This window comes from Serinus canaria, chromosome 2, assembly GCF_022539315.1.
Source record: "Serinus canaria isolate serCan28SL12 chromosome 2, serCan2020, whole genome shotgun sequence".
Lineage (NCBI taxonomy): Eukaryota > Metazoa > Chordata > Aves > Passeriformes > Fringillidae > Serinus > Serinus canaria.
Window position 1 is genome coordinate 10,595,325 of NC_066315.1, and position 22,172 is coordinate 10,617,496.

Below are 22,172 nucleotides of genomic sequence, written 5' to 3' on the forward strand. Positions count from 1 at the left end.
GTAGCAGTAGGTAGAAACAATTGTGCACTTGACTTTGCAGACCATTCCTTTTACTACACAATCAAAAGTTTCTGTTATCCAGAGCTTATGAAACACAGTAACACCACCATAAATGCTGGATTTTACAAAAGGACCAAGCTCTTTTAATCAACTACATTTTCATACAGTTTAATGAAGCAAAACTAACTATCTCATAGAGAAAACCATGAGGCTTCAGACCAAACTCAGTAGATTCCAAGTACACCAGGAAAACACCATGATGAACGGTAAAAGGAAGATGAAAATAAAAAACTAGTCATAAATGTATCTCATAGTCCTGAACAGAATCTTTTATCTCATGTGTTGAACACAGCAATACACTCTCAAATTCCTAAAACAGAAAGAATTTATGCCTTTGACATACAATTTCAAAGGACAGAGACACTGACCCCTTGACTTCTCCCATTCTTTTTATATTTTGGAAATCCTGTGAAGAAATTAAATATCTTCTCACCCATCCCTCAACTGCCTATTTTTCCCATAACAGAATGGACTGAATACAGTCTTCAGGAAATTACCCTGTTGGATCCAGATTTTTCTCATCACTGAGCTGCAAACCCAGCCCTGGAAAGCAGGAGACAGATATTTTTGTCTTTGGCTGGTGATTATACTAATTGGTCTATGAACCACTTTTTTAAAGGCAATACTAGAAAAAGGAGAAAGTGCAAGGCTGGAGCAATGCTTCCTTGCTTCCTCAAGATTCTTGCTTCAAAACGTTTTCCAGAAGATGGCTGCTTAGATCAACTTGCATTCAGGAGGAAAGGCGATCCCTGTATTCCCTCATTTCCCCACTGTCTTGAAAGCAAGGACCTGCCTTGGGATTTTAAGGTGATTGCACACGTTTGGCTGCAGACCCTGCCCACGACACGTGTCTTCTGACAAGCTACTGAATGTATCTTCACCACAGTATACATTGTATGAGGGAGCTCTTCAGCTGACATGCACTCTCATGGAGTTACTCTCTTTTTGTTCCAAATTCAATAAACGCTGAGGAAGCACAGAAAATAAGACACAGGTATGGTCAGTTCTGTTCTTCACCTATGACCTGACCTTAAACATATAGTGAAGCATCAAACAAAAAATTCTTGAAGATCCCTTTCCATTTACTCAGTAATCCAAAAGAAAGACTGTTGATCCCTTGATTTAACACTGACTCTCTTTTTTAAGCAAGCAATGAAGATGCCAATATTTTTTTTTTCCATGCAGGACACAAATAAGCTCATTCCGTGTGTGACAATTTGGTTTTAGTTAAACTGGCAGTATCAATGAGACTGAAGCACATGCCTAAAATGCCTTGCTGAACTGGGACCATACTCCACATAACTTTCTCTCACAAAAGCTATGTCCAGCTGCTCACTGGACAGTCAGGAGATGATGTGGGTATGGGAGTTCTTCCATATTTGAAAGGTGTGTTCATAGCCCAAAAAACACAGTCCAGTTTTGCTTTTTATAGAGAGGAAAAGAAAGCCTGGTGGCTGAGAAAGTATTAATAGTGTGAGGCCAAGCATTCATCTGAGGACCACAGCCACCAAATCACTTTCATAGGAAGGCTCACTTGGGTTGTTCTACAATGTCAAAGTATTGGTGACCGATTCTAGCTCTGCTGGGGGACTCATTATTGCATTACTCAAGTGAAACTTTGAAAAAAAATGCACTATTTAACTGCATGATTACAGCTGCATACTACTCTCAAAACAGATTTCAATAAAGTAATAAAAGATCTCATCAACATTCAAGGTATTTTCATATCTAAAATCGGTGTTAATAAGTAATTGAACAAAATTATTTTCAGAGCCATTCAGCACTGCTCATTTCCCTGTTCCTGACAGAACCAAAGGAAATACTTTTCCACAGATATAAACAAGCATATACTTCCATCATCCAGAAAAAAAAAAACAAACCAGGAATTGTTTAATTGACAGTCATATACCTGAGTGATGATCATAATGACAGTATAAAAATCATCACAAGCACCCTCACCCATGCTTGGGTTCTAGTTAATTTACATAAAATGTAAATTTACTGCCATTATCAAGATTTTCCATTCAAAAACCAGTAACATTATTTTAAGGGAAACAACTTCAGAACCAAATACCTGTTTAATGCACTGTGCTTCACCTCTCACGTGGCATATATTTGCTGACTACCACTGAAGTGCACAAGGCATAATTACATCCAAAATTTTAAAACTTGGTGTTATAGCAGATCTCAGGTACAAACTCACTGCAGGAGAGGCCAAGTGTGCCATTCCAAGAACCACATACAGTGAGATCCACAAGAAATGTGTTGGGAAGCGCAAAATTATTTATCAGTGAAAAGGTGGGAATTTAGGGGGGTATCAAAGAATGGCTGAGGATGGAAGGAGCCTCTAGAAATCACCTTGTCCAAATCTCCCTCTCCAGCAGGGCCATCTAGAACAGGCTACCCAGAACCACATCCAGACAGCTTCTGAGCATCTCAAAGGATAGGGAGCCCACAACAGCCCTGTGCAAGGGTAACGGTGCCTCACAGTAACAAAATGTTTCCCTTATGATCAGTGTAGTTCTATAAATTATTTTATTCAGCAAAAAAACAGGATTAAGATGCTTCTACACATGCACCCCTTCCCAATGCCTCCATCTTTTTCTCCATGCCTACCGTTCAGAGCCCTGCTCTCAGCAGGATGCAGGTATTTCTGAAGTTGCATTTTACAGGAGACTTTTGAATTGATCCAACTTTAAGTGCTACAAAAAGAAACTTACTCAGGGGAAGGAAAAAAACAAAATAAATTCTACAAGATTTTCTTCCTTTTCTTGCTTCTTTTGGTTTTGTTTATTTGTTTGTTTGTTTGTAAACCAAGACATCAGTGCAATCATAACCCACCTGCAAACAGCAGCAAGGCAGAAGTGACAGTGAAAAGGACTTAAAATCCAGCTTCACACCACAGGGTGTACAACCCCCAGCCTGGCTGCTCCAAGTTTGGCTCCCCAGGAAGCTGCATTTTGTGGGCACTCATGTTAACACCAGAGGCTAAACTGGGCAAAGCACTGAGCAGAGAAGAGGTGCAGGATACAGCAATCACACAATCCAGCTCTTCTCAATATAGGCCTGGTGCTGGAAAATAGGTGCAAGTAACATGACTCTGCCCCAGCTGGCACTGAACCCTCCACAGCTAGGAAGTTCCCAGAAGCTAAGGAGAAGGCTCTTTATCTTTTTTTTTCTTCTTTTCCACATACAAGTGTGAAAGGAGACACACTTCAGTATGTCAGGGATGTTTTACAGCCATGCTGCACATTGTGCTAAATGACAGTGCTGGGGAGGGGCAGGGTGGGAGCAGGAATCTTTATATAGCACTGAGAGCAGTAATTCAGCCCCTGACAGTCACATGAATGCAGCCCTGCTGAACACAAACAGTGCCTTTCTCTGGTATTAGGCTATTAGGCAGATAAGGCTCCACTCTGGATTTGAAAGACTTACCCTGACAAACGATCTTGCTTTTTCTTCACCCTGCAAAGGGTGGCAGAGGACTGGAGGAATCTCAGCACTTTCCACTGCTTATATAACAGGTGTACTCATAAATATGCAAAGATGATTTGAAGATGCAGTTACTAATCCACGCTTTATGCCTGAACAATTTAAATTACTTTCATCATGTAGACAGCATTGCCAGCTCTTTGCAAGTAGTTCCTTTATAATTTTAGTCTCTATTAGCTGTATTTTTGTTTAGTGTGGGTTTCACGTGAATTGAGAGGAAAAAAAAAACCCCACCCACACTGAATGGGGATATAATTAAGAGAAATGCATTTTTAGATGGAAAATAGATGTCATGACTTAGCTCCAGATCAGATTTCAAGAAATTTAAGATGCACATTTTCCATAAATGCCTCGCACTGCATGGAGAATATCCTAATCTAGCTCTAAGTAAACATGACAAAGTAGAACTAAACAACAATAACCAAAAAAGCAAACATCAAGCATGACTAACTGAACACATAAATCAGCTAGTGTCTCTACAGACTGTAAGTTTCAGCAGTTAACAAGTTTGTTACTCCAAGACAAATATTTGTTTGAAATCAGCTTAAGAATAAAAGATTTCAATTTGCAACATGTTGGCCCTGACATGCTTCAAGAGCAATCTGTCACATGTGAAAAAAGAAGCAATTGTAAAAGGGGGCATCACATGAATTACCTGCATGATGATCCTGCACCAAGTCTACTGTTCTAGTAGTGGTGGAAAGAGAGATAACCAAAGAAGGTGGGGCAGGATGGTGGAATGACCCTGACAGGCCACACCACAGCCAGATGGCTTTAGAGAGAAGAAAGTCAGAAATTAAATAATGGGGGAAAAATAGAGAGGTGAGAAGAAGCCAAAAACTGAAATAAAAGGCACATATGCTGACTTTCTGTCACACAGAAACAGGTAATACCAACCATGTATTAAAGGATCAGAAATGCTACAGAGCTTTTGTGGTAATGAGTTCCTTCCAGCAAATGGGTAACAACTTCTCTAAATATGGACTGGTTTCCCAGTCCTGAATGAAGTCCCCATCTTTCCACTGGGAGTACATCACAGCCCCTTGTTCCATATAAGTAAATGCTCTGCCTCAAACACAAAATGTGTTCTTAGTACCACCAAGTACACACAAAGTGAAGAAAAAGTATCTGTTTCTTTCTGCCATACACCCTAGCACAGATCCTTAAATATCACAGACAGCTTCTGACTATTCACAGACCTAGCTTTAAGGGAAGTACACCCATTAGTGCAGTGCTGATGCCAGCATAGCTTTATTTATTTTTAGGTGAACTGGACTTCATTCTGAGTGAAAAAATAAATACAAGAATTTATTTCGGAAAAACTTATACTCCCTCCTTATTTGAGGCCCTGAAAATGAAGCTTCAGCTTTTACATTGAAAGTACTTCCATACTGCTATTTTGGGGAGACTTCAACCACCTTTCAACTGTAATTCCTTTTGTAATTTTATTGTAATTCCTACTGTACTCTCCCAGGGGCCCAATTCCATGAGGTGTGGCTGCTTTATTGCCCATGCTGGGCTCAGGGGGGGAATGCAGAAACCAGTGAAGGGGGTAACCCAGTCCATGACAAGTCATGCAATATTCTCAAAAGAGCCTGGAGAAGAACAGGTGCTACACTATTTCAGAACAATGTGGCCACTTAGATGCTTTATCCTCTCTTAACTCTAACACAACTACATGAGCAATTTCTGAGGAAGAAGGACACATAATATGTTTCACTAAAACTTAAGTAAACACATTTAGGTAGCATCTACTGGCTACCATTTTCAAACTATCACTTTTTACAAGATACCCATTAGCAAAAGAACCTTTTGCTCTAGGGAAAAGTTAGGGGAGACTTCTTTGGGTGTCTGAGTTAAAGCAATTTATGATAGAGTAAAAGCCTGTAAAATGGTGCTGGTTTTGCATTGTGGAAGTGATGTTTTGGGAGAGGCTGCTGGCAGTTTCCTCCATGTCTGAGCACAAAGCTGTTGAGGGTTAAAAAGCTCACTTTAAAGAAAAGTTGGCTTCTTCTTCCTAACTTCAATCTAATCTAGTCCTAGATACTCAATTTGCTTTGGTCTGAAGAAAGCACAAAGGATCAAGCTGGCAGATGAGGCCTGGAGGTATTTCTAGTATATATCCTGCAGGAAAAAGGCTCATAAAGAAAGTCAAATCTGAAACTGTATCTGTTATTTACCAGAAGTAACCAATTACAATGTGTGTTTGAAGAAACACATGTGCAATTTCACATTTTGAATGCTGTACAATAGACATAACATAGCAGGTGATATTACCTTATCAAAATACATAGAGAAGCACTTTGCAGGTCAGCCAAAGCCAGACCACCACCTAGGAATGACAAACAGCATCACACTGTAAGAGGACTTCATGTTTCAGAGATTTTGTGGTTTTTGCATGATCTTCAGGACAGAAAAGATCCCGGACTATTTCTTCACTTTCTTCTGGTGCACAAACCAGCTGGGATTCCCCTCAGGAGAGAGAAACTGGCTCTGATGAGAAAGGGTCCAGGCTTCCCAGACTTGTTTGAAAGGTATCTTACAGAGAGAAAACTCTTATGGACTAGTAGGTTACCAAATGTCTCTGAAAGGTCCAGCAATCAAAGATGAAATTTGACATTGCTGTGGCTATTTCTGGCCGAATGCATCCTACACACAGCTTCCTCACTTCTCACAATCACCTCTCCTGGCCATACAGCACCTTTGGTAGAACAAAAAACAGACAGGAGGCTGACTTTCAAAGCCAAGGGAAAAATATCAGACTTGCCAGGGCCCCTCATCTTCCTACCACCAGCAGACAATACCAGCCACAGCATTATTGTACTCAGGAAGAAAAACAGAGTCTGGGTTAAGCAACAACAAACATCTTCTCCCACTGCAAACAAAGGAGTATGTTCCTTGTTTCACCTTGCTCCTGAAGTGACTGCTGGTGGTCAGAGACACCAGCTTTGTGAAACTCCCAATAAACAAAACAGATTTCCCAGACGTTCAGGTGGTAGCACAAAGGCACAGAGCCACTTTTGCTGCTCCTACACCTTCACCCATCACTGCAATGAAGGGCAAATACACGTTACCACAGTCAGCCACTGAGGCAGAAGCAAAGACATCACAGGAAAGAGCAACCTTAGGCATAGGATGCAGGAAGGATTAATCTTCAGAGGAAGTGAGTACCTTCTAATTTTAATCCAAATTATTACAATGGACAATATCTTTATGTAAAAACCAATGATTAAGCAAAGTACAATAAACTTTAAGGAAGCTTTTAAAAATGTTATTTTTCTGCTACTTCTTGCTTACATAGAAGTCCCCTGAACTACTGCCAAATATATGAGTAGCCAGTATTTAAGCAAGAATTATCAGAGCAGCTGCCTTTGATACCCTCTCAAACTTTAATGTATGCACATCCTTACAGTGTTCAATATTGACTTAAAACAAATTACTACTGCAAGTAAATGTCAAGTCATCTCTAGTAAAATACTGAAAACATACTAAACCTGAAATTCTACAATGTTTCAGTGCCTTTTGGAGTTACCAGGAAAACATATATCATAATATTGGACTAGACATTTAAAAAATGCCACTACAAAAGTATCTAAAGCAGTATATTTCTGGTCAAGGGTGGCTTTAGTGGTTTACATACTTATGTACACACACAAACTTCTTACATTTATTTTGTCTTAGAAAGGAGACATCCATCAGTTCTACTTGTGGGTAGATTTTTTTTTAGAAAACTGTTGAGTCTTCTCTTCTATGCAAGTGTTTCAGTGTTTATCTAGCGTTATTAATATTTTCTGTCTTATCTTCAACCTCCATTTGTCTAATTTCCATTCCTAGGAGTCAAATCTTCTCATGTTTTGGACTGCTAATGCTTTACAGTATGGGAAAGTATTCCTCCATCCCCAACACAAGACTTCTCAAATAATCAAAATAAACTCCAAACTTTCTCCTGGCAGACAATGTTTATTAAGACTGCTTTAATCCCCAATGTCCACTCCTCTATTCTTGGTCACTTTTCCAGATCTCTTCTGAACTGCTTGTCCAATTCTGCCAAGCTTGTGGTATGGACACACAAATGACTGAAGTCAGCATTTGCAGGAGATACAGATATAACCTTGTGACTGGAATGTGCCAAACTTTAACAGCATAAAATTCACAAACATAAAACTCAAGACTTTTTTTCATTACCATAAATGAAAAAAAATTAAATTTAATCGCTGATAGTCCCATGGTTGTTGCTCAACATAACAAATCAACCTTTCTATTACAATATGGCACCAATTTGAAGTAGACCAAATTAAAAGTACTGCCTGTTATTTTCCCTCTCAGAAAAAAACATCACTCCACAGTCCAACAGTACTTTTTCCTAAAAAACCCCTCACTTCACAACACTCAGAAAATTTAGAACATCTGCTAAAGAAAGCATTCCTTATCTTTTCAGACTAAAAAATATGGCAAATGAAACTGAGCTCTTCCAGCAAATTCAGTAAAGGAGCTTGCCATTATCATTATTCAGGAAAGACCAGGGATATTTCTACATTTTGCTGTTTCACTAGGTAACTGTTGTTCGTTCATCCTCAGGCATCTGCCAAAGAAGTCTAGGATTTCCATTTTTACTTCAAGATTCTTCACTAAATTTGAACTGCTTGCATCCCACCACAATGCCATAATTTTATTTGTTCATACATGCATCAAAAATACATGATTGTTTAAATATTTCTTTCATTAAGGATAAGAGGCATGGCACAAACAACTCTAAATTTTGCTCATTATCCTTGCAATTATAACAATGAAAAACATGAGTTAATATGACTAAGGATATTCCCTCAAAAGAAAAAAGGTGAAGTTTTATTATTTGCTATTACCAGAAAGAAATTTTCTGTACAATTCCAGAACTGTTCTGTAATGTGATATGAAAAGTCCAAAGAGCAATTTGGTCTATTTTCTCACTAAATGGCAATAATAGATGCAACACCCCTGCAGCCATCCTGCTAATACCACATAACTCTTCCTGGAGGATCCACAGAGATGGAATAGTCCAGGGCTGCTTTCTCTGAGGAGGTTGTTGCTAGGGTCTCTTTATTTTGCCAGGCTGTTTATGGACACATGGACATCCACACAGTAGGAAAAAGAGTGTCAGAACATTCAGTTTGGGTCTCCACGCCAACCAAAAGTCTCTGAACTTTTGCTGGTCTAGGCAAACTTTCAACCACCAGCCTACCAGTGAAAAAACAGGCCCCAATATTTACACTTCTGAATTTGTCACTGAGTTCATTAAGAAACATTTTCCTGGCTTCTGAGCAGCTCTTACCAGACCAGACTTACAAGATTGTTTTTTGATATTTTAATCTGAAATATAGATCAAGCCAAGATTTGAATGAAAGAAGAAATTGCAGATGTCACACTTTGGAGATCTGGACTCTGGATCCAGAGAGATACAGGACCAAACAAGTCCTAACATGCATTTCTACTTACATACACAGACAACGCTTGAAGAATCCCTCTGTCCCTCCACTGCCACCATTCTGCAAACCCAGCCATACACATCACAGCAAAAAAACCCCTCAAGCATCCTAAATAATAGCACATGTATGGTTCAGTCTTTGGAAAGTAAATAGCCCCTTCAAAAGTCAGAAGAAACACTTTCTCTTCCAAGTTATAATGATACTTCATGAGAGTCCTTTCTCTAGTTATCCAACCACTTAAACAATAGTCTAAAAAAGAAATATCATATACTTATCAACATTAACTTCTGTTATAAAATAATGTGGCAATTATCCACACCCTGGAACGTGATGTTGCTCTAAGCACTGCAGGTTATGTGTCCAATTGACAGTGCCTACCAAACTGCCAGGAACCAGCAAATGACTCCGCTCTCCAAAAAGAAACTGCAAGAAGCACTCTGGCACACCTCCTCCATCCCCTGAGAGCCATGCACAGAGAGTCCTGGTAGGATTTCACATGGCTTTTAGGCAGAAACCTCCTCTTCTGTGGCAAGAGGATCCAGCTAAAGCCACAGTCTTCCCAGCACCTGTCTCAAGCTGTATTGCTTTAAGTATTTCTACTCCCATATATGCTGTTTAATTGTAGAATATGATGGTATCCCAAATATGTTTTAAACTGTTTTGAAGTTACACTTCATCCTAGTGATAAATAATACTGGCTAGCAATTAGAAGCCCTAGCTAAGATTACCAGGGGAAAAAACAAAAAAAAATATTTATTTACACAGGTCTAAAACGAGCAATTCCCCAATGTGCTCCACCAAGTGGAGTTAAATAAAACCAGTTCCCATCTTTTAGTTTATGTTTACCCTAGTAATAGAAGGAAAGAGCAGAATTCTGCAGAGAGCAATCATGTTTTGGAAATGCCCCCACACCACCACAGTGAAGGAGGGAACCAGGAGCTGTGGTTAAAGCAATCAGAAAAGGCTCTTCACAAGCCAGGAAAAGACTTCTGCATCCAGACCCCGAGCTGGGGCTACTGACTGCAAGGAGGTTCTCAAGAAAAGAGGAAAAAAAAGGAGGCGGGGGAGGAAAGAAGGCAGAACGGGATCATCATGAGTTTGGCAAAAATGAAGCTCACCCACTGGGGAAGATAGGGGAATATACATGCATAATTTTACATGGATTAAGAGTTTGTGTCAGATCTGTGATGTGCTGTGGTGAATTCTTATACTGCAGTGACTCATCTTGTCTGACAGTTGCTGGGGAATTAAAGCAGTTATTTTTAAAAAATTATATGTCCTGCTTGACGCGTTATACAAATAGCCTCTTAAAAAATTAAAACGCAGTCAATGCATTTTTAAGTATAGGAGAGCTACGGTACATTTAGGATGCTGCATACCATACCACAAACAAGCTAGGAGCACCTAAAGGAATCTGCTGATATCCCTTCAGAGAAACGGTGATCTTTTTGCAGTTCCCAATCCAAATCCTGCATCAAAAACTAGTTTATTATCTGTGCTTTTAGACAGCATGCAAACACCTTCCCCCCGAGAAAAATTAATGCAAAGGAAAGAGGTGTGCTAAATCCAAATTCCTCCAGATACCAAAGGATACTTGGTTTGCTGGAATCAGAATGTCTGCATTCCCCTTCTGATGGATTGACAAAGGCAGGTCAACCCCTTGCAGGGAAAGGCAGCAGTTGACTCACAGCCACAGGTGCACACAGGTTTGGCAAGAGGAAGCAGTGCTGGCTCCTGCTCCCTGCTCAGCGCAGCCAGCCACACAGACGTGCCCTGAAGCTGCAAAGGGCAGCTCCTTGCAGCATGTGTTCTCCTCAGGAATACATTGCTTACTCCCTGCTTTGCCTATAAAACTGACACCCCCTCGACAACTTTCACACATCCTCGGGAAAAGCGCTTGGAGTATGTCAGTTGTGTAACACAGTAAAGATCATCTGAATGATCCATTAAGTGTAACCCTTGGGCATCAGTGCTGCTCCACGTCAGCTGGCAATAAAGGTATATTTACAGCATGCCTTCAGGACAGCTGTTCTGGGAGATTTGCATAGTCTGTTTTACAATGCATTACCGTGTACTTCTACCAAAGGAGTGGCAGAGAATTCTTTTGACACACATTAAAAGCCCTCAAGTCCAAATAGCACAGTGAAGGAGGCAAATAGAAAAATATTCAAAATATAAAAAAAAAAAAAAAAGAAGAAGAAATTCTTCAAATTCCAATGCCTTAAAATACTCATGAATGAATTGGACCTGTTTTTAAAACAATCAAGTTATTCTCCCTCTCCAACTTGAGCACCATCAGAGAAACAAAACAGCTGATGAGAGGAGCTTCATCATACAAAGAAAGGATTCTGTTGACAGTGCTCTTGATTTCATCATAATTTCCATGATATCCAGTATATTTTCTTAAAGCCCTAGTCTTCCATGTAAATTATATGAAAATTCCAGCTTTATGTATTTTGAGTAAATTAGTCCTCTCTCCACCAGAAAAAAATTACTGAAAACATGAGCCAACTGCATCCTAACAGCTCAAAAAAACAAGAAGCAAAAAAAAAACAAGAAGTGAGAGTTGAATTTCTTAGTTAATTTCTCATCCAAACTCAGATGCTGTCATTGCACAGGTGATACTCACTTTCTGAGCAGAGCATTATCTCTCAAGGAGTGAATTAAAAAGATGACTCTGCGTCCCAAATCACAGAGGTGTGCTAGTTATTGAAATTTTCACACTTTAAAACCTCTCTGTGAGTGAAGTCAGCTGGCAAATGTTAGGGAGAAATAATAACAAGAGAAGCTAGCTACACGTCTCTGGTCTCAACACAGCAACGACTGGCAGACAACAAACGACATAACTTATACCTAATAATATAATAAACTTGGCCAGAAAGTGACTCAATCAACCCAAGCAATATTACCAAATATAATTGAGCCAGTCAATACAGTGAAAGTAGAGGACCAAATTAATTAGGTGACTGCAAGTCCAGTGCCTTTGGGAATAAGTAATCACTTATTAAAGATCTGCTGAGACTTTTTTTTGTAAGTGTTCCTTGGAGAAAAGTTGAGACTTTCAAAAAAAGAAACCTGCTATGCCTCACATGTCTAAAATGGAAGAGGACTGGAAGTATAGTATGGAATATAGGAAGAACAGTTTCTGAACAGGATGGTTTTCAAATTTTCCATGTGGTGTCTGTGGTTCTTTAAGTGTTTCTGCTTTGTTATCTGACACTAGGATAAAATACTGGAAGAAATATAGAGCATCTTTGCCCAATAAATTTTGGTTTGCAAAATAATTTGAATGGCAATTTAATCTTGTATGCCTTGCAATTGAGGGCAAAATGAGAAAATGGGGAGGGGGCGTTTTTAAGAATGAAAGGGTTGTAGAATGACACTTTTTTTTTTTAATAAGACAACACATTTCAGGACTCCTGGTTTTATTTAATCAGTTCTTCAGTTAAGAACCCCCAAGCTATTCTAAAAAACAGGATGAATCATCTATTTCCACCCAGTACAATTTTATACATCGTTAGAAAACTAAAACCTCGTAAAATCCTAAGCAGCCCCGAAGTACAGCTACTGCAGAGTGACATGTTGATTGCATCAGCCTAGAAGGGCTACTTCTGAGCAATGCAAGCTTTAGTAGCTCAGGGAAACTGCCAGAGTATCAGAGAACGTGTACATAACACACCAGCATCAAGCATGTTCACTCAAACACAGCCTAACAAATGTCTCTCGAACATCTGTAATCAAGGATGATTCCACAACTTCCAACATTTAAAAAATTTCAAGTGCTGTTGAACTGCTGTGTCCTGAGAATCACAGAAACAATATCCCCTTCCCAAAATGCAGTGAAAACACCAACAAGGTGTTGATGCCTGAGGCTGAATGCAACACTACATGCCACCACATCACTGTGAACTCTGCTCTCAACACTCCTCCGAGTGCCAGGCTACCTCCAGCACCTGCTCCTCCTGTGGGGCAGGCAGCCTGCACACAGACACAGAGGAACCTGCTAAGCACTTCTAAGTCTGGCTGATCCCCACCTGCCAAGTCATACTAACGAAACTAACAAAATCTAATATGGTTATTCTCATTTGCATCCATAGTACCTTTTAAATAGCTATGTTTAAACCAAGAAAAGCCCATTCAGACCACAGCAAAGGGGAGGTGGAAGGCATGTGGCTTGCCCACAGTAACCAACAGGTTAGGCTTGTCACTGAGACAAACTTCCCAGAACGCCATTAAATGCCTTCTGACCTTCCTTCTCCCTTTCAACAAGCAAGTAGTGCACAACAAACAAGCACTGCTAAAAAAAATAAAAGAAAAAAAAAGCACTTTGCTCTATGGTCTACAAAGCACGTGCCACGTGCCCAGCAGACACTTCCTGAGGCTCTCCTGCCACATCTCTGCTGCCAGTGAGGCAATGCTGAGTGCGCAGCTGAACAAGGAACTCGGGATTTGGCTACACGGGGTGGGGAAAGTGCCACGGCCAAAGTGGAATGTGTGATGACGACTGCCAGTGAAGACTGTGATTGCAACACCTGCACGGTGCCCGCTGTGCTAGTGGCACAGTAACCAGGTCTGGGCACAGGGACACCAGCTATTTTATGTTCAGTTTCAAGATGCACTGCGTGGGTAGGACCCACGCTATCACACTTCCTAGAGCTAGGAAGGAGACAGCTTTAGCTCACAGCTGAGGAATAACCACGCAATAATCCTGCTGGTGCTCCTCTACAAAGCAGCAGCTCTCTTTCAGAAACTGTTCCTAAAGATGCACTGTCCATAGCAGGTTTTGGCACAGAGAACCACGTGGCTTGGGTACAGGCAGCAGCTCTAAGACCCACAGCACCCAGAAATAAAGGCTCACACTCAAACAAGACAACAAATACAATGTTTCAGAAATGTAGCACTTGAAAAAACGTCTTCCGAGCAAGTCTGACTTGAGAAAGCACTTTAAAAGGGGACATAAATTACAGCAGTCACTCTGCTCCCAATATTATCAATTAGACCCAAACACATTAAAGCATGCAGTTGCCTATTGCCTCCTTCACAAAGGCTGCAGGGACACCCTAACACATCATGAGCAGAACACATGTTAAAACCTCAATCACATGAACTTTTATGCACTTTCATAAGTGCATCTCAGTGAATGAAGGCAGTGGACTGGCTCATTATGGCCAAGCAAAGCACAAGCATAAGGTACTGCATGTTCAGGGTGTAAAGAAACACGAAGTTGCCTTGAAAACCATTTAACTCAGGAGTAGCATGGCCAGACTATGACTTCTACAGCACAATAAAACTGTACAAATTACTGATCCCACTCTCTCTATGGACTAATTTTGGGAACAGGTCAGGAGTTGCAACATGCCTAAAGGTAGGAGCTTTAAGTAGTAAATTATTTCATTTTCTCAGGCACTGAACATTGTCATGTACTTGACTAAGAACACACCAAGAGCAGCCTGGGGGAAGACACTGAAAATGTGATATTGCCTGTTCTTTACCTGCCTCCCAATTCCAACTGATCCTCATTTAGGCTGCCACAGTCAGAACACATGAGCCACCCCGCCTGCTGGGTGTAACGCCAGTGGCACATAAAGAAAGATACTGTCAGTGGCCTAAACTCATTCCAGATCTAGCTGCAGGGAAGTTACAGCAGTGCAGATACAGATGCCCAATTTCAAACCATGTCCCACTTCCTGACAGCTTTCTTGGATTATGCTTACAGCAACAGAAACTGCACCATAAAACTGCATTACAACTTTGGTACACTACATTAGCATATTTATTGAGGGTCTATGTCAGTTTGATTTCAGGTTTTTTGGAAGCATTTACTAACAGATGTTTTAATTAGTATCTCATTGGTGTGTAGACAATGATGTGACACACCAAGAAGCATTTTCTGCATAAAGCAACAACGTTACATGTACCATGATACAAACAGCTCTTCCCACCCTCACTACCACAGAGGAGGGCCAATGGACTGGCAGTGCATCACAGAAAGGCAATACCGTATTTAACTCCTCTTGCTTCAAGTTTTCAGGGTACCGACAGGGAGGGGGAGGCATAGAAATGAGAGCCACAAGCAACCTCAGTAGTTCATCCTCTTCACCCTCAAAGCGTTAAAATGCAATGTCAACATCAGCTCCTCCCTGCTGATGAAACTGGCTCCAGCGCATTTTACTTTCTGGCTCGGAGCCCTTACAAACCGTTACAAAAAGACAGAAGACAGACAGACAGCTCAATATATTGACCACTTCCAATAACTAATTTGGGACACGCTGGGTCATTTGTCCCTTCTGTGAAGTGCTGTAGCCTCTTGGTGGTGAACAAACCCTGATATTTGGGGGGCATTATTCAGAAAAAAAAAAAAAAAAGAGAGGGCAGCTAATAACAGATTTGCGTTTCAGGAAAGAGCCAACGCTAGCATCAGTACATATGAATACTGCCCACTCTCGTCCTCCCGGAGTCACCGATTACATCTGATCCACTAAAACCGTCTCCACCACTCTGGTCGCTCAGTGCCCATCAGCGAGGACACTGACAGGCACTCCTCGCTGCCTGCCTGTCGCTCCTACTCCGGCGCTGGCACACATGGAAGCGGGGAGCGGGAGCCGGGCTGAGGAGCGGAGGGCGGGCTGGGGCTCCTGCTCATCCTCCCTGACACGGCAACAGCTCGGGCTGCGTGCGCGCCTTCCCAGCCCGGGGACCGGCGGAGCATCACAACCAACCACGCCAAGAAGCCACCAAAAGCTTTCAATTATAAATTAAAAAAAAAAAAAATCCCGCAATTAAAAAAATATATATCGTTTCGTCTGAGTGACCTGACTGGTATTGTCCACAACGACCTTATCAGGGGGTATTTTGTTGCAGCCGACACACACACGCTGCGTGGACTCCGTGGGAGTCTCTCGATGCGGCCACAGCCGGGGCTGGCACGCAGGTACACGGCAGGTTTCCGCGAAGCCGCGTTTCCCTGGCAGGGCAGGAGCCCCTACAAGCCATCCCCACGGATTGTTCCAGCTCCCGCACCACCGCGTGCGCGGCCGAGCCCCGCCGCCAGAGCCCCCCTGCCGCCCCCGCCCGCGCCGCGGCGGAGCGCGGGGGGCTCGCAGGTAGAACAAAACCCCCGCGCCGGGGTCCCCCGCCAGCGGCAGGGGCCGGCAGGGGAGCCCCCCGGGCGCCATCGGGCTGGGGCCAGCACCGCAGGGCCGCAGGGCGGAGGGTGTGCGATGGGGGAGCGGGCCGGGGGTGCCGCGCCGCTGCCGCGCCGCCCGCGCCCACCGCCGCCCGCCCCGCCGCGCCTTTACCTTCGGAGAGCTCCAGCTCCAGCTCGGCCAGCCGGGCCCGCACCTCCAGCGGCAGGGACACGCTCTCCAGGCTGCGGTCCGCCATGCTCGTGCGGCGGGGACGGGCTCTCCCCTCCTCTGGCTGCCCGCTCTCCCCCTTTGTCCGCGGCTGGCGGGGCGCGGGAAGGCGGCGGGGCCGCGGCGGGTGGCTGAGTCCTCCCCGCGGTCTCAGCCGGGCATGCAGGGGGAGGCGGGCGGGCGGGCGGTCCGCGCGGGGGGACGGGGCGCGGAGGGAGGGAATGCGGAGGTTTCTCCTCTCCTCCCCTCTCCTCCTCCTCCTCCTTCGCCGCCTCCTTCAGCGGGGCCCCGCCATGGCTGCTCCCGCCGCCCGCCCGCGATCGCTCCGCATCGACTCCTCGCCGCGCCCGGCCCACCCCCCGCCCGCCGCCGCCCGGCACCGCGGCGGCGGCTCCCCCTGGCCTCGCCCCGGCCCCGGCCCCGCTGTCCCCGCCCGGCTCGGGCTGGCGGCGGCGCTGGCGCTGCGGTGCCGCTGCCGCGACTGGGGCTGGCCGGGCACTGCCGCTGTCACATCCACGTGACCGCGCAGCCCCAGCGCCGCCCGCAGGGGGCGCCCCGCGCTGCTCGGGCCGCCCCGCCCGCCCCTCGCGTCCCGGGGCCGCGGCTGCCGGCGGGGTGTGAGGGGTGTGAGGGGTGTGAGGGGCGTGAGGGGTGTTTGGGGTGTGAGGGGCGCTAGGGGTGTGAGGAGTGTGAGGGGCGTGAGGGGTGTGAGGGGTGTATGGGGTGTGAGGAGCTGGGGGTGTGCGGGGTGGTTCAGGTGTGAGGGGTGTGCGGGGTGTGCCGGGCCGGGTGTGCGGGGTGTGAAGGGTGTGCGGGGTGTGAGGAGCTGGGGGTGTGCGGGTTGTGAGGGGCGTGAGGGGTGTGCGGGGTGGTTCAGGTGTGAGGGGTGTGCGGAGTGTGCCGGCTCGGGTGTGCGGGTTGTGAGGGGTGTGCGGAACGGGGGATGTGCGGGATGTGAGGGGTGTGCAGGGTATGAGGGTTGTGCAGGCTGTACGGGGTGACCGAGCCGGGGCTGTCGGGACCGGGGTGTGCAGAACCGGAGGTGTGCGAGGCCGGGGCTCCAGCGGTGTGTGTGGAGTCGGGGGTGCGGGGCCGGCGGTGCGGGGGGAGCGCTGGCAGGGCTGCTCTGCCTTTCACCCATGCCAGCTCCCAGGACCGGGGCTGCACGGGGAAGGCGGGGAAGGAGTGATGTGGTCGAGGCAGGCGGAGATTCGACTCCGAAACCCTGTGCCCCCTTTCCCGTCCCCACCTGCCGAGCAACTTCAGCCTAGCCCTGTCTTCGCTCCTGTTCTCTGCATACAGCCAATGGAAGACTGCACAGTGTGAGGTTAACAGTGGGACTCGATGATCTTAAAGGTCTTTCCCAAACGAAATTATTCTATTCTATTCTATTCTATTCTATTCTATTCTATTCTATTCTATTCTATTCTATTCTATTCTATTCTATTCTATTCTATTCTATTCTATTCTATTCTATTCTATTCTATTTCAAGCAAGCCATGGCAATTCTGGTGCATATATCACTAAACCATGGTTGGACATTACCATGGAAGAGTAGCAATTTTAATATGATGATAAAGAACGAAGCTGACACATGTACCAGCTGACACTGAACCAGTATCTGGGGAACATGGTAAAAAGGACTGAGGACTCTTAATTACACCACTCCAACAAAAGAAGGAATGTTTTGAAAATATTTAATAAAATTACCTTTCAAATCAACAAATGTATTCCACAAGGAGCACCTTCCTTCCTTCCTTTCTTCCTTCCTTCCTTCCTTCCTTCCTTCCTTCCTTCCTTCCTTCCTTCCTTCCTTCCTTCCTTCCTTCCTTCCTTCCTTCCTTCCTTCCTTCCTTCCTTCCTTCCTTCCTTCCTTCCTTCCTTCCTTCCGCCACTTCCTTCCTTCCTTCCTTCCTTCCGCCACTTCCACCACTTCCGCCACTTCCTTCCGCCACTTCCGCCACTTCCGCCACTTCCTTCCGCCACTTCCTTCCCTCCCTCCCTCCGTACATATTTTCTTTTTTTTTTTGTTTCGGCTGGGGTTAGTAGTTTGGCCTATATTTGGTGGGTTTTTTTAATCCCTCATGAGAAGGAAGGAGCAAAACACCACATCAACTATGGTTTCAAACTCCTTGGGAGCCCCAAAGGTAGGACAGGTCTTTGAGGGACACAATGTTAGCAGAAAGGAAAAGTCATAATCATCCCCAGGTCAGCTTTGACTTAGCTTACAGTTCTAGTCAGGGAAAGAAAATGATGTAGGAGTTCCTTGAAAAGATAAAGCTTAGGCTGCAACTATACTAAACAAAGTAGTATTTTATTACGTTGTGGAAGGAAACCAAATAATGTCGTGTTACAGCTGTGCTGCACAGGCATTAGCACCGGAGTGATTCCTGCAGCATGTGCAGGGCTGGTGGTTTCTCGTGTTTTCACTGCTTGCCAGCCCCAGACTGGAGAGCTGTTTACACCCAACCCTGGCCCATGCCAGCATCGCTCCAGCCAGACCAGCAGCAGAACAGGTTGGGATACTTTGGTGAGTTTGCCTGCTGTAAACAAGGCTTGAGCACACACAGTGTCCCTTAATTTTGTGGTGCTGCGGTTTGTTTTGTTGTCTTATATGTTGTTTTCTAGTAAACTCTCACGGGTTTCTCTTCAATGCAGTGAGGAGGAAACCCACCTGATCAGCCTCCTTTGAGAAGGGTCATTGCTTTCAGCAGCATGGTGACACACATTATTTAGAGCCATACAACTGCCTCTCCTCCAGCACTGTGCTGCCCAGGAGTAAGAATTTTTACCTTTTGTTGGCATGTTTCAAATACAGACATTCAAAAAAATATCCGGGTCTTTCTAATTCCAGATCTAAACAAAGAAAAGCAATTAAATCCGAATATGCTCCAGGGTTCCTACCTGAGAATCTGAGTTTTATTTGTTTATTGTGTTAAGTGGGATGAAATAGGCAGAAAGCATCAGCCTTCTGCAGAAGTGGCCTTTTCAAATGTGATGGAGGCAGCCAACAGGGAGGCAAGGGAAGGCTTTGTGGTGGTCCAGCTGCATTCACCAGTGCGTATCTCTGAGCTGCAACTTTACTTCACCAATGCTGATACAATATGATTATTCAACTTGTTCCCTAATCATTACAGAGTCTATACTGATGGTGTTTACACCACTTCCCAGATTTTTCCTTTCAGTTAGTTGTATAAGGGACCTAAAGAGAAGTGGTTGAACACTCACACTGTGCCTGAATTTTCTTGGCTGTTCCATGGCAAGCCCAGGGTTTCAGCTGTTGGGTGCTTTGAAAGGAAGAGTGATCACTTGGGGTTGGATGTCATCCAGCAGAAGTGGAAATGGCTGAATTCAGCAAACAGTCAGGATGATGTCCTTGGTCTTGGCTCCTGTGGAGAGCCTTTAGGGTCTACAGGGCCCCCTTGGGCAGGCAGAGCCATCCCATCTCCTGGGGCGAGGTGCAGACAGAGGTGAGTGCTGTGGAAGCCTTGACATGGGGTCCAACAGCTGAGCCCTGGCATGGGGACGTGTGTGGGGCCAAGGCAGCCTCCTCTGGAAAACGCACTGATTCCCCTTGGGCTGATCTCTAAGGAGACATTTCTTATTTATGCAAAGTGTCAGAGCCCAGACTCCAGGAAGGAAATCTCAAGCATACAAATTTCCACAATAGTTTTGATGAAACACTGAAATTGCAATGAAAAATAAGCAAGTCAGGACTTTTGACTAGCTGGTCTTTATTCATAGATCATTTTAGGTTTTTATGGGTAAGAGGTTGTGACTTGGGAAAGTTCTAGACTCCAAGAAGAGCAGGATACTATTTGCATTTTGCATGCAGTGATTAATTAGCACGGTCAGAAACAAGTGTATTCTTACTTAACAGTACATGTGTAGCAGTCAAATCCTACTGGTGACTATAGATCGCCTTATGGTATTGGTACCTGAGTGAAACCTCTGAAGGACCACGTAGAACTGACCTTGCTTAGGTAAAAATCTTTTTCCCAGCTCTCTCACAGCAAAAGATGTATTCACATTTGCAGAGATTTAGCCCAAGGGCAGGTCTATACTAGAAAACCTTTGCAGTATATCAGTATATCTCAGCTTTAGGAAAGGGACAAGGCAATAAAAATATTTAGGGAAAGGGAAAAGCTCTGGTATAGAGACACTGCTGACTTAAAGCACCTAAAATGATGTGTGTGTCTCCTGCACACTTTAGCAAAAGCAAGAGGAGTGTGTCTGTGAATGAACAGGTCAGCTTCTCTTCTGTCTGAGAGAGGGGAGGAGTGGGGATTTGGCCAATGTAGCAAAAAAAAAGTCAAAAGCAGGAGGCATTCAAAAAAAAAAACAACAACCAAAATAATCAGCTGCCTTGAAGGACTGAGTTATAAGAAGAGATTACAGAAATGCTTACTCAGTTTGTGAAACAACAGCAGGAGATGGCCCAAACAGCTGCCCATGATGATTTGAAAGGCAGAAGCACCAGGGAAGTTGAAGCTGGGAGAAAAGCAGAGTAAAGAGGATATAACTGAGTAATGGAAATAGGAACAGCAGCCGAAACACGTATCAGGGAAAGCTTCCAGGGGATGAGCAGCATTAGACTTCAGAGGAGGCTCTCAAAGGAAATGGTGGAATCCCCATAATTTGAAACATTAAAACCAGAGTAGACAAAGCAATCATGAATATGCTGTAGGAAATAATCCTGCTGTGGCATGGGATGAACATGCTTGTCTGGCATTGCTTTTGCAAAGATGTACTACTTTCCTTTTTTTTGCTGTTGAAATCAATTTATTTGTTCCCCTTCACCTCTCCACTTCCATTCCATCTATTTGCATCTGTCTGCTCATGTCTCACAAACAGATCATGAAATGTATTATTCTTTTGCTGTATCTACCACATATGTGTCTGGATGGCTCCCCAATGTCGACTGTAAATAGCAAAAGAATTCATTAGTAAGATAAATTAATCAAGTTTCCCATACATGGCATGCAAAGGGTTCTATAATTATTTCCAGATTGGGTTCTAATTTCTTTTCATGCTTAAAATTTAAATCCAGTCACATCTTCAAATTTTTGTCCTGGGGAAGTGGAAGGGGAGAGAGAAGAGATGGAGAAGGGAAGGGAAAGGGAGGCAAAGAGAAAAGGAAGAGGAAGGGGAAGGGAGGCCATAAGAAAGCCACTCAGCCTTTCTCACACATGATTTTCATTCTCTTTTGTGCCACCTAAGCAAGCACCATATTCCATTTCTCCAAGATGTTTAGACACCTGAGATCTGTTTAATTACTGGGGGGCACATGGCAGATGTCAATTGCTGCATACCTGGGCATTTGATTCTCTGTCTTAATACTTTGAAATAATTTAGATGTCCCTCTCTTAACTCACTGTGGTTTATGAAAGTGAATCCCAGGATAGCCAAATGAATACCATGGACAGAGTGATCTCCCTCAGCATACAGGAAAGTGAGCAGCAAATCCTGGACAGCTGAGAGGAAACTTCATAACCTTCAGTCATTTTCTTCCTTCCCACCACTGCAGATGAGCTCTGGTGGTGGGGGAACTACAAAGTTCCTTTCTCCTTCTCTCCCTGTGCCAGAGCTTACTGGCCTCATAGCACAGCTGGCAGCAGGGAACATGAATTCATGCCTGAGCTCTTTCTGCACATAGTTTGGCATATTAGCTCACATGCTGAAGAAACTGGGTTTGAGTTAAGATGTATAAAAGGGAATTTTCTTGGCTAAATGTGAGATACTGCACAGAAAAATGAAGGAAAAGGAAACCTTGAGAGATATATTTTCCCTTAATATATTAGAT

General features: G+C 44.1%; 1 protein-coding gene across 5 annotated transcripts in view; it reads right to left on the reverse strand.

Annotated features, from left to right (window-relative positions):
* DIP2C (disco interacting protein 2 homolog C) overlaps nt 1-16,479 on the reverse strand; it is a 308,290-nt gene extending 291,811 nt beyond the window's left edge. For all 5 annotated transcript variants that reach the window (XM_030230923.2, XM_030230938.2, XM_030230931.2 and 2 more), the window contains exon 1: nt 16,313-16,479. In XM_030230923.2, the coding sequence (XP_030086783.1) occupies nt 16,313-16,397 (85 nt within the window). In that variant the 5' untranslated portion in view covers nt 16,398-16,479. The remainder of the gene's footprint in view (nt 1-16,312) is intronic.
* Nucleotides 16,480-22,172: the final 5,693 nt, after the last annotated feature.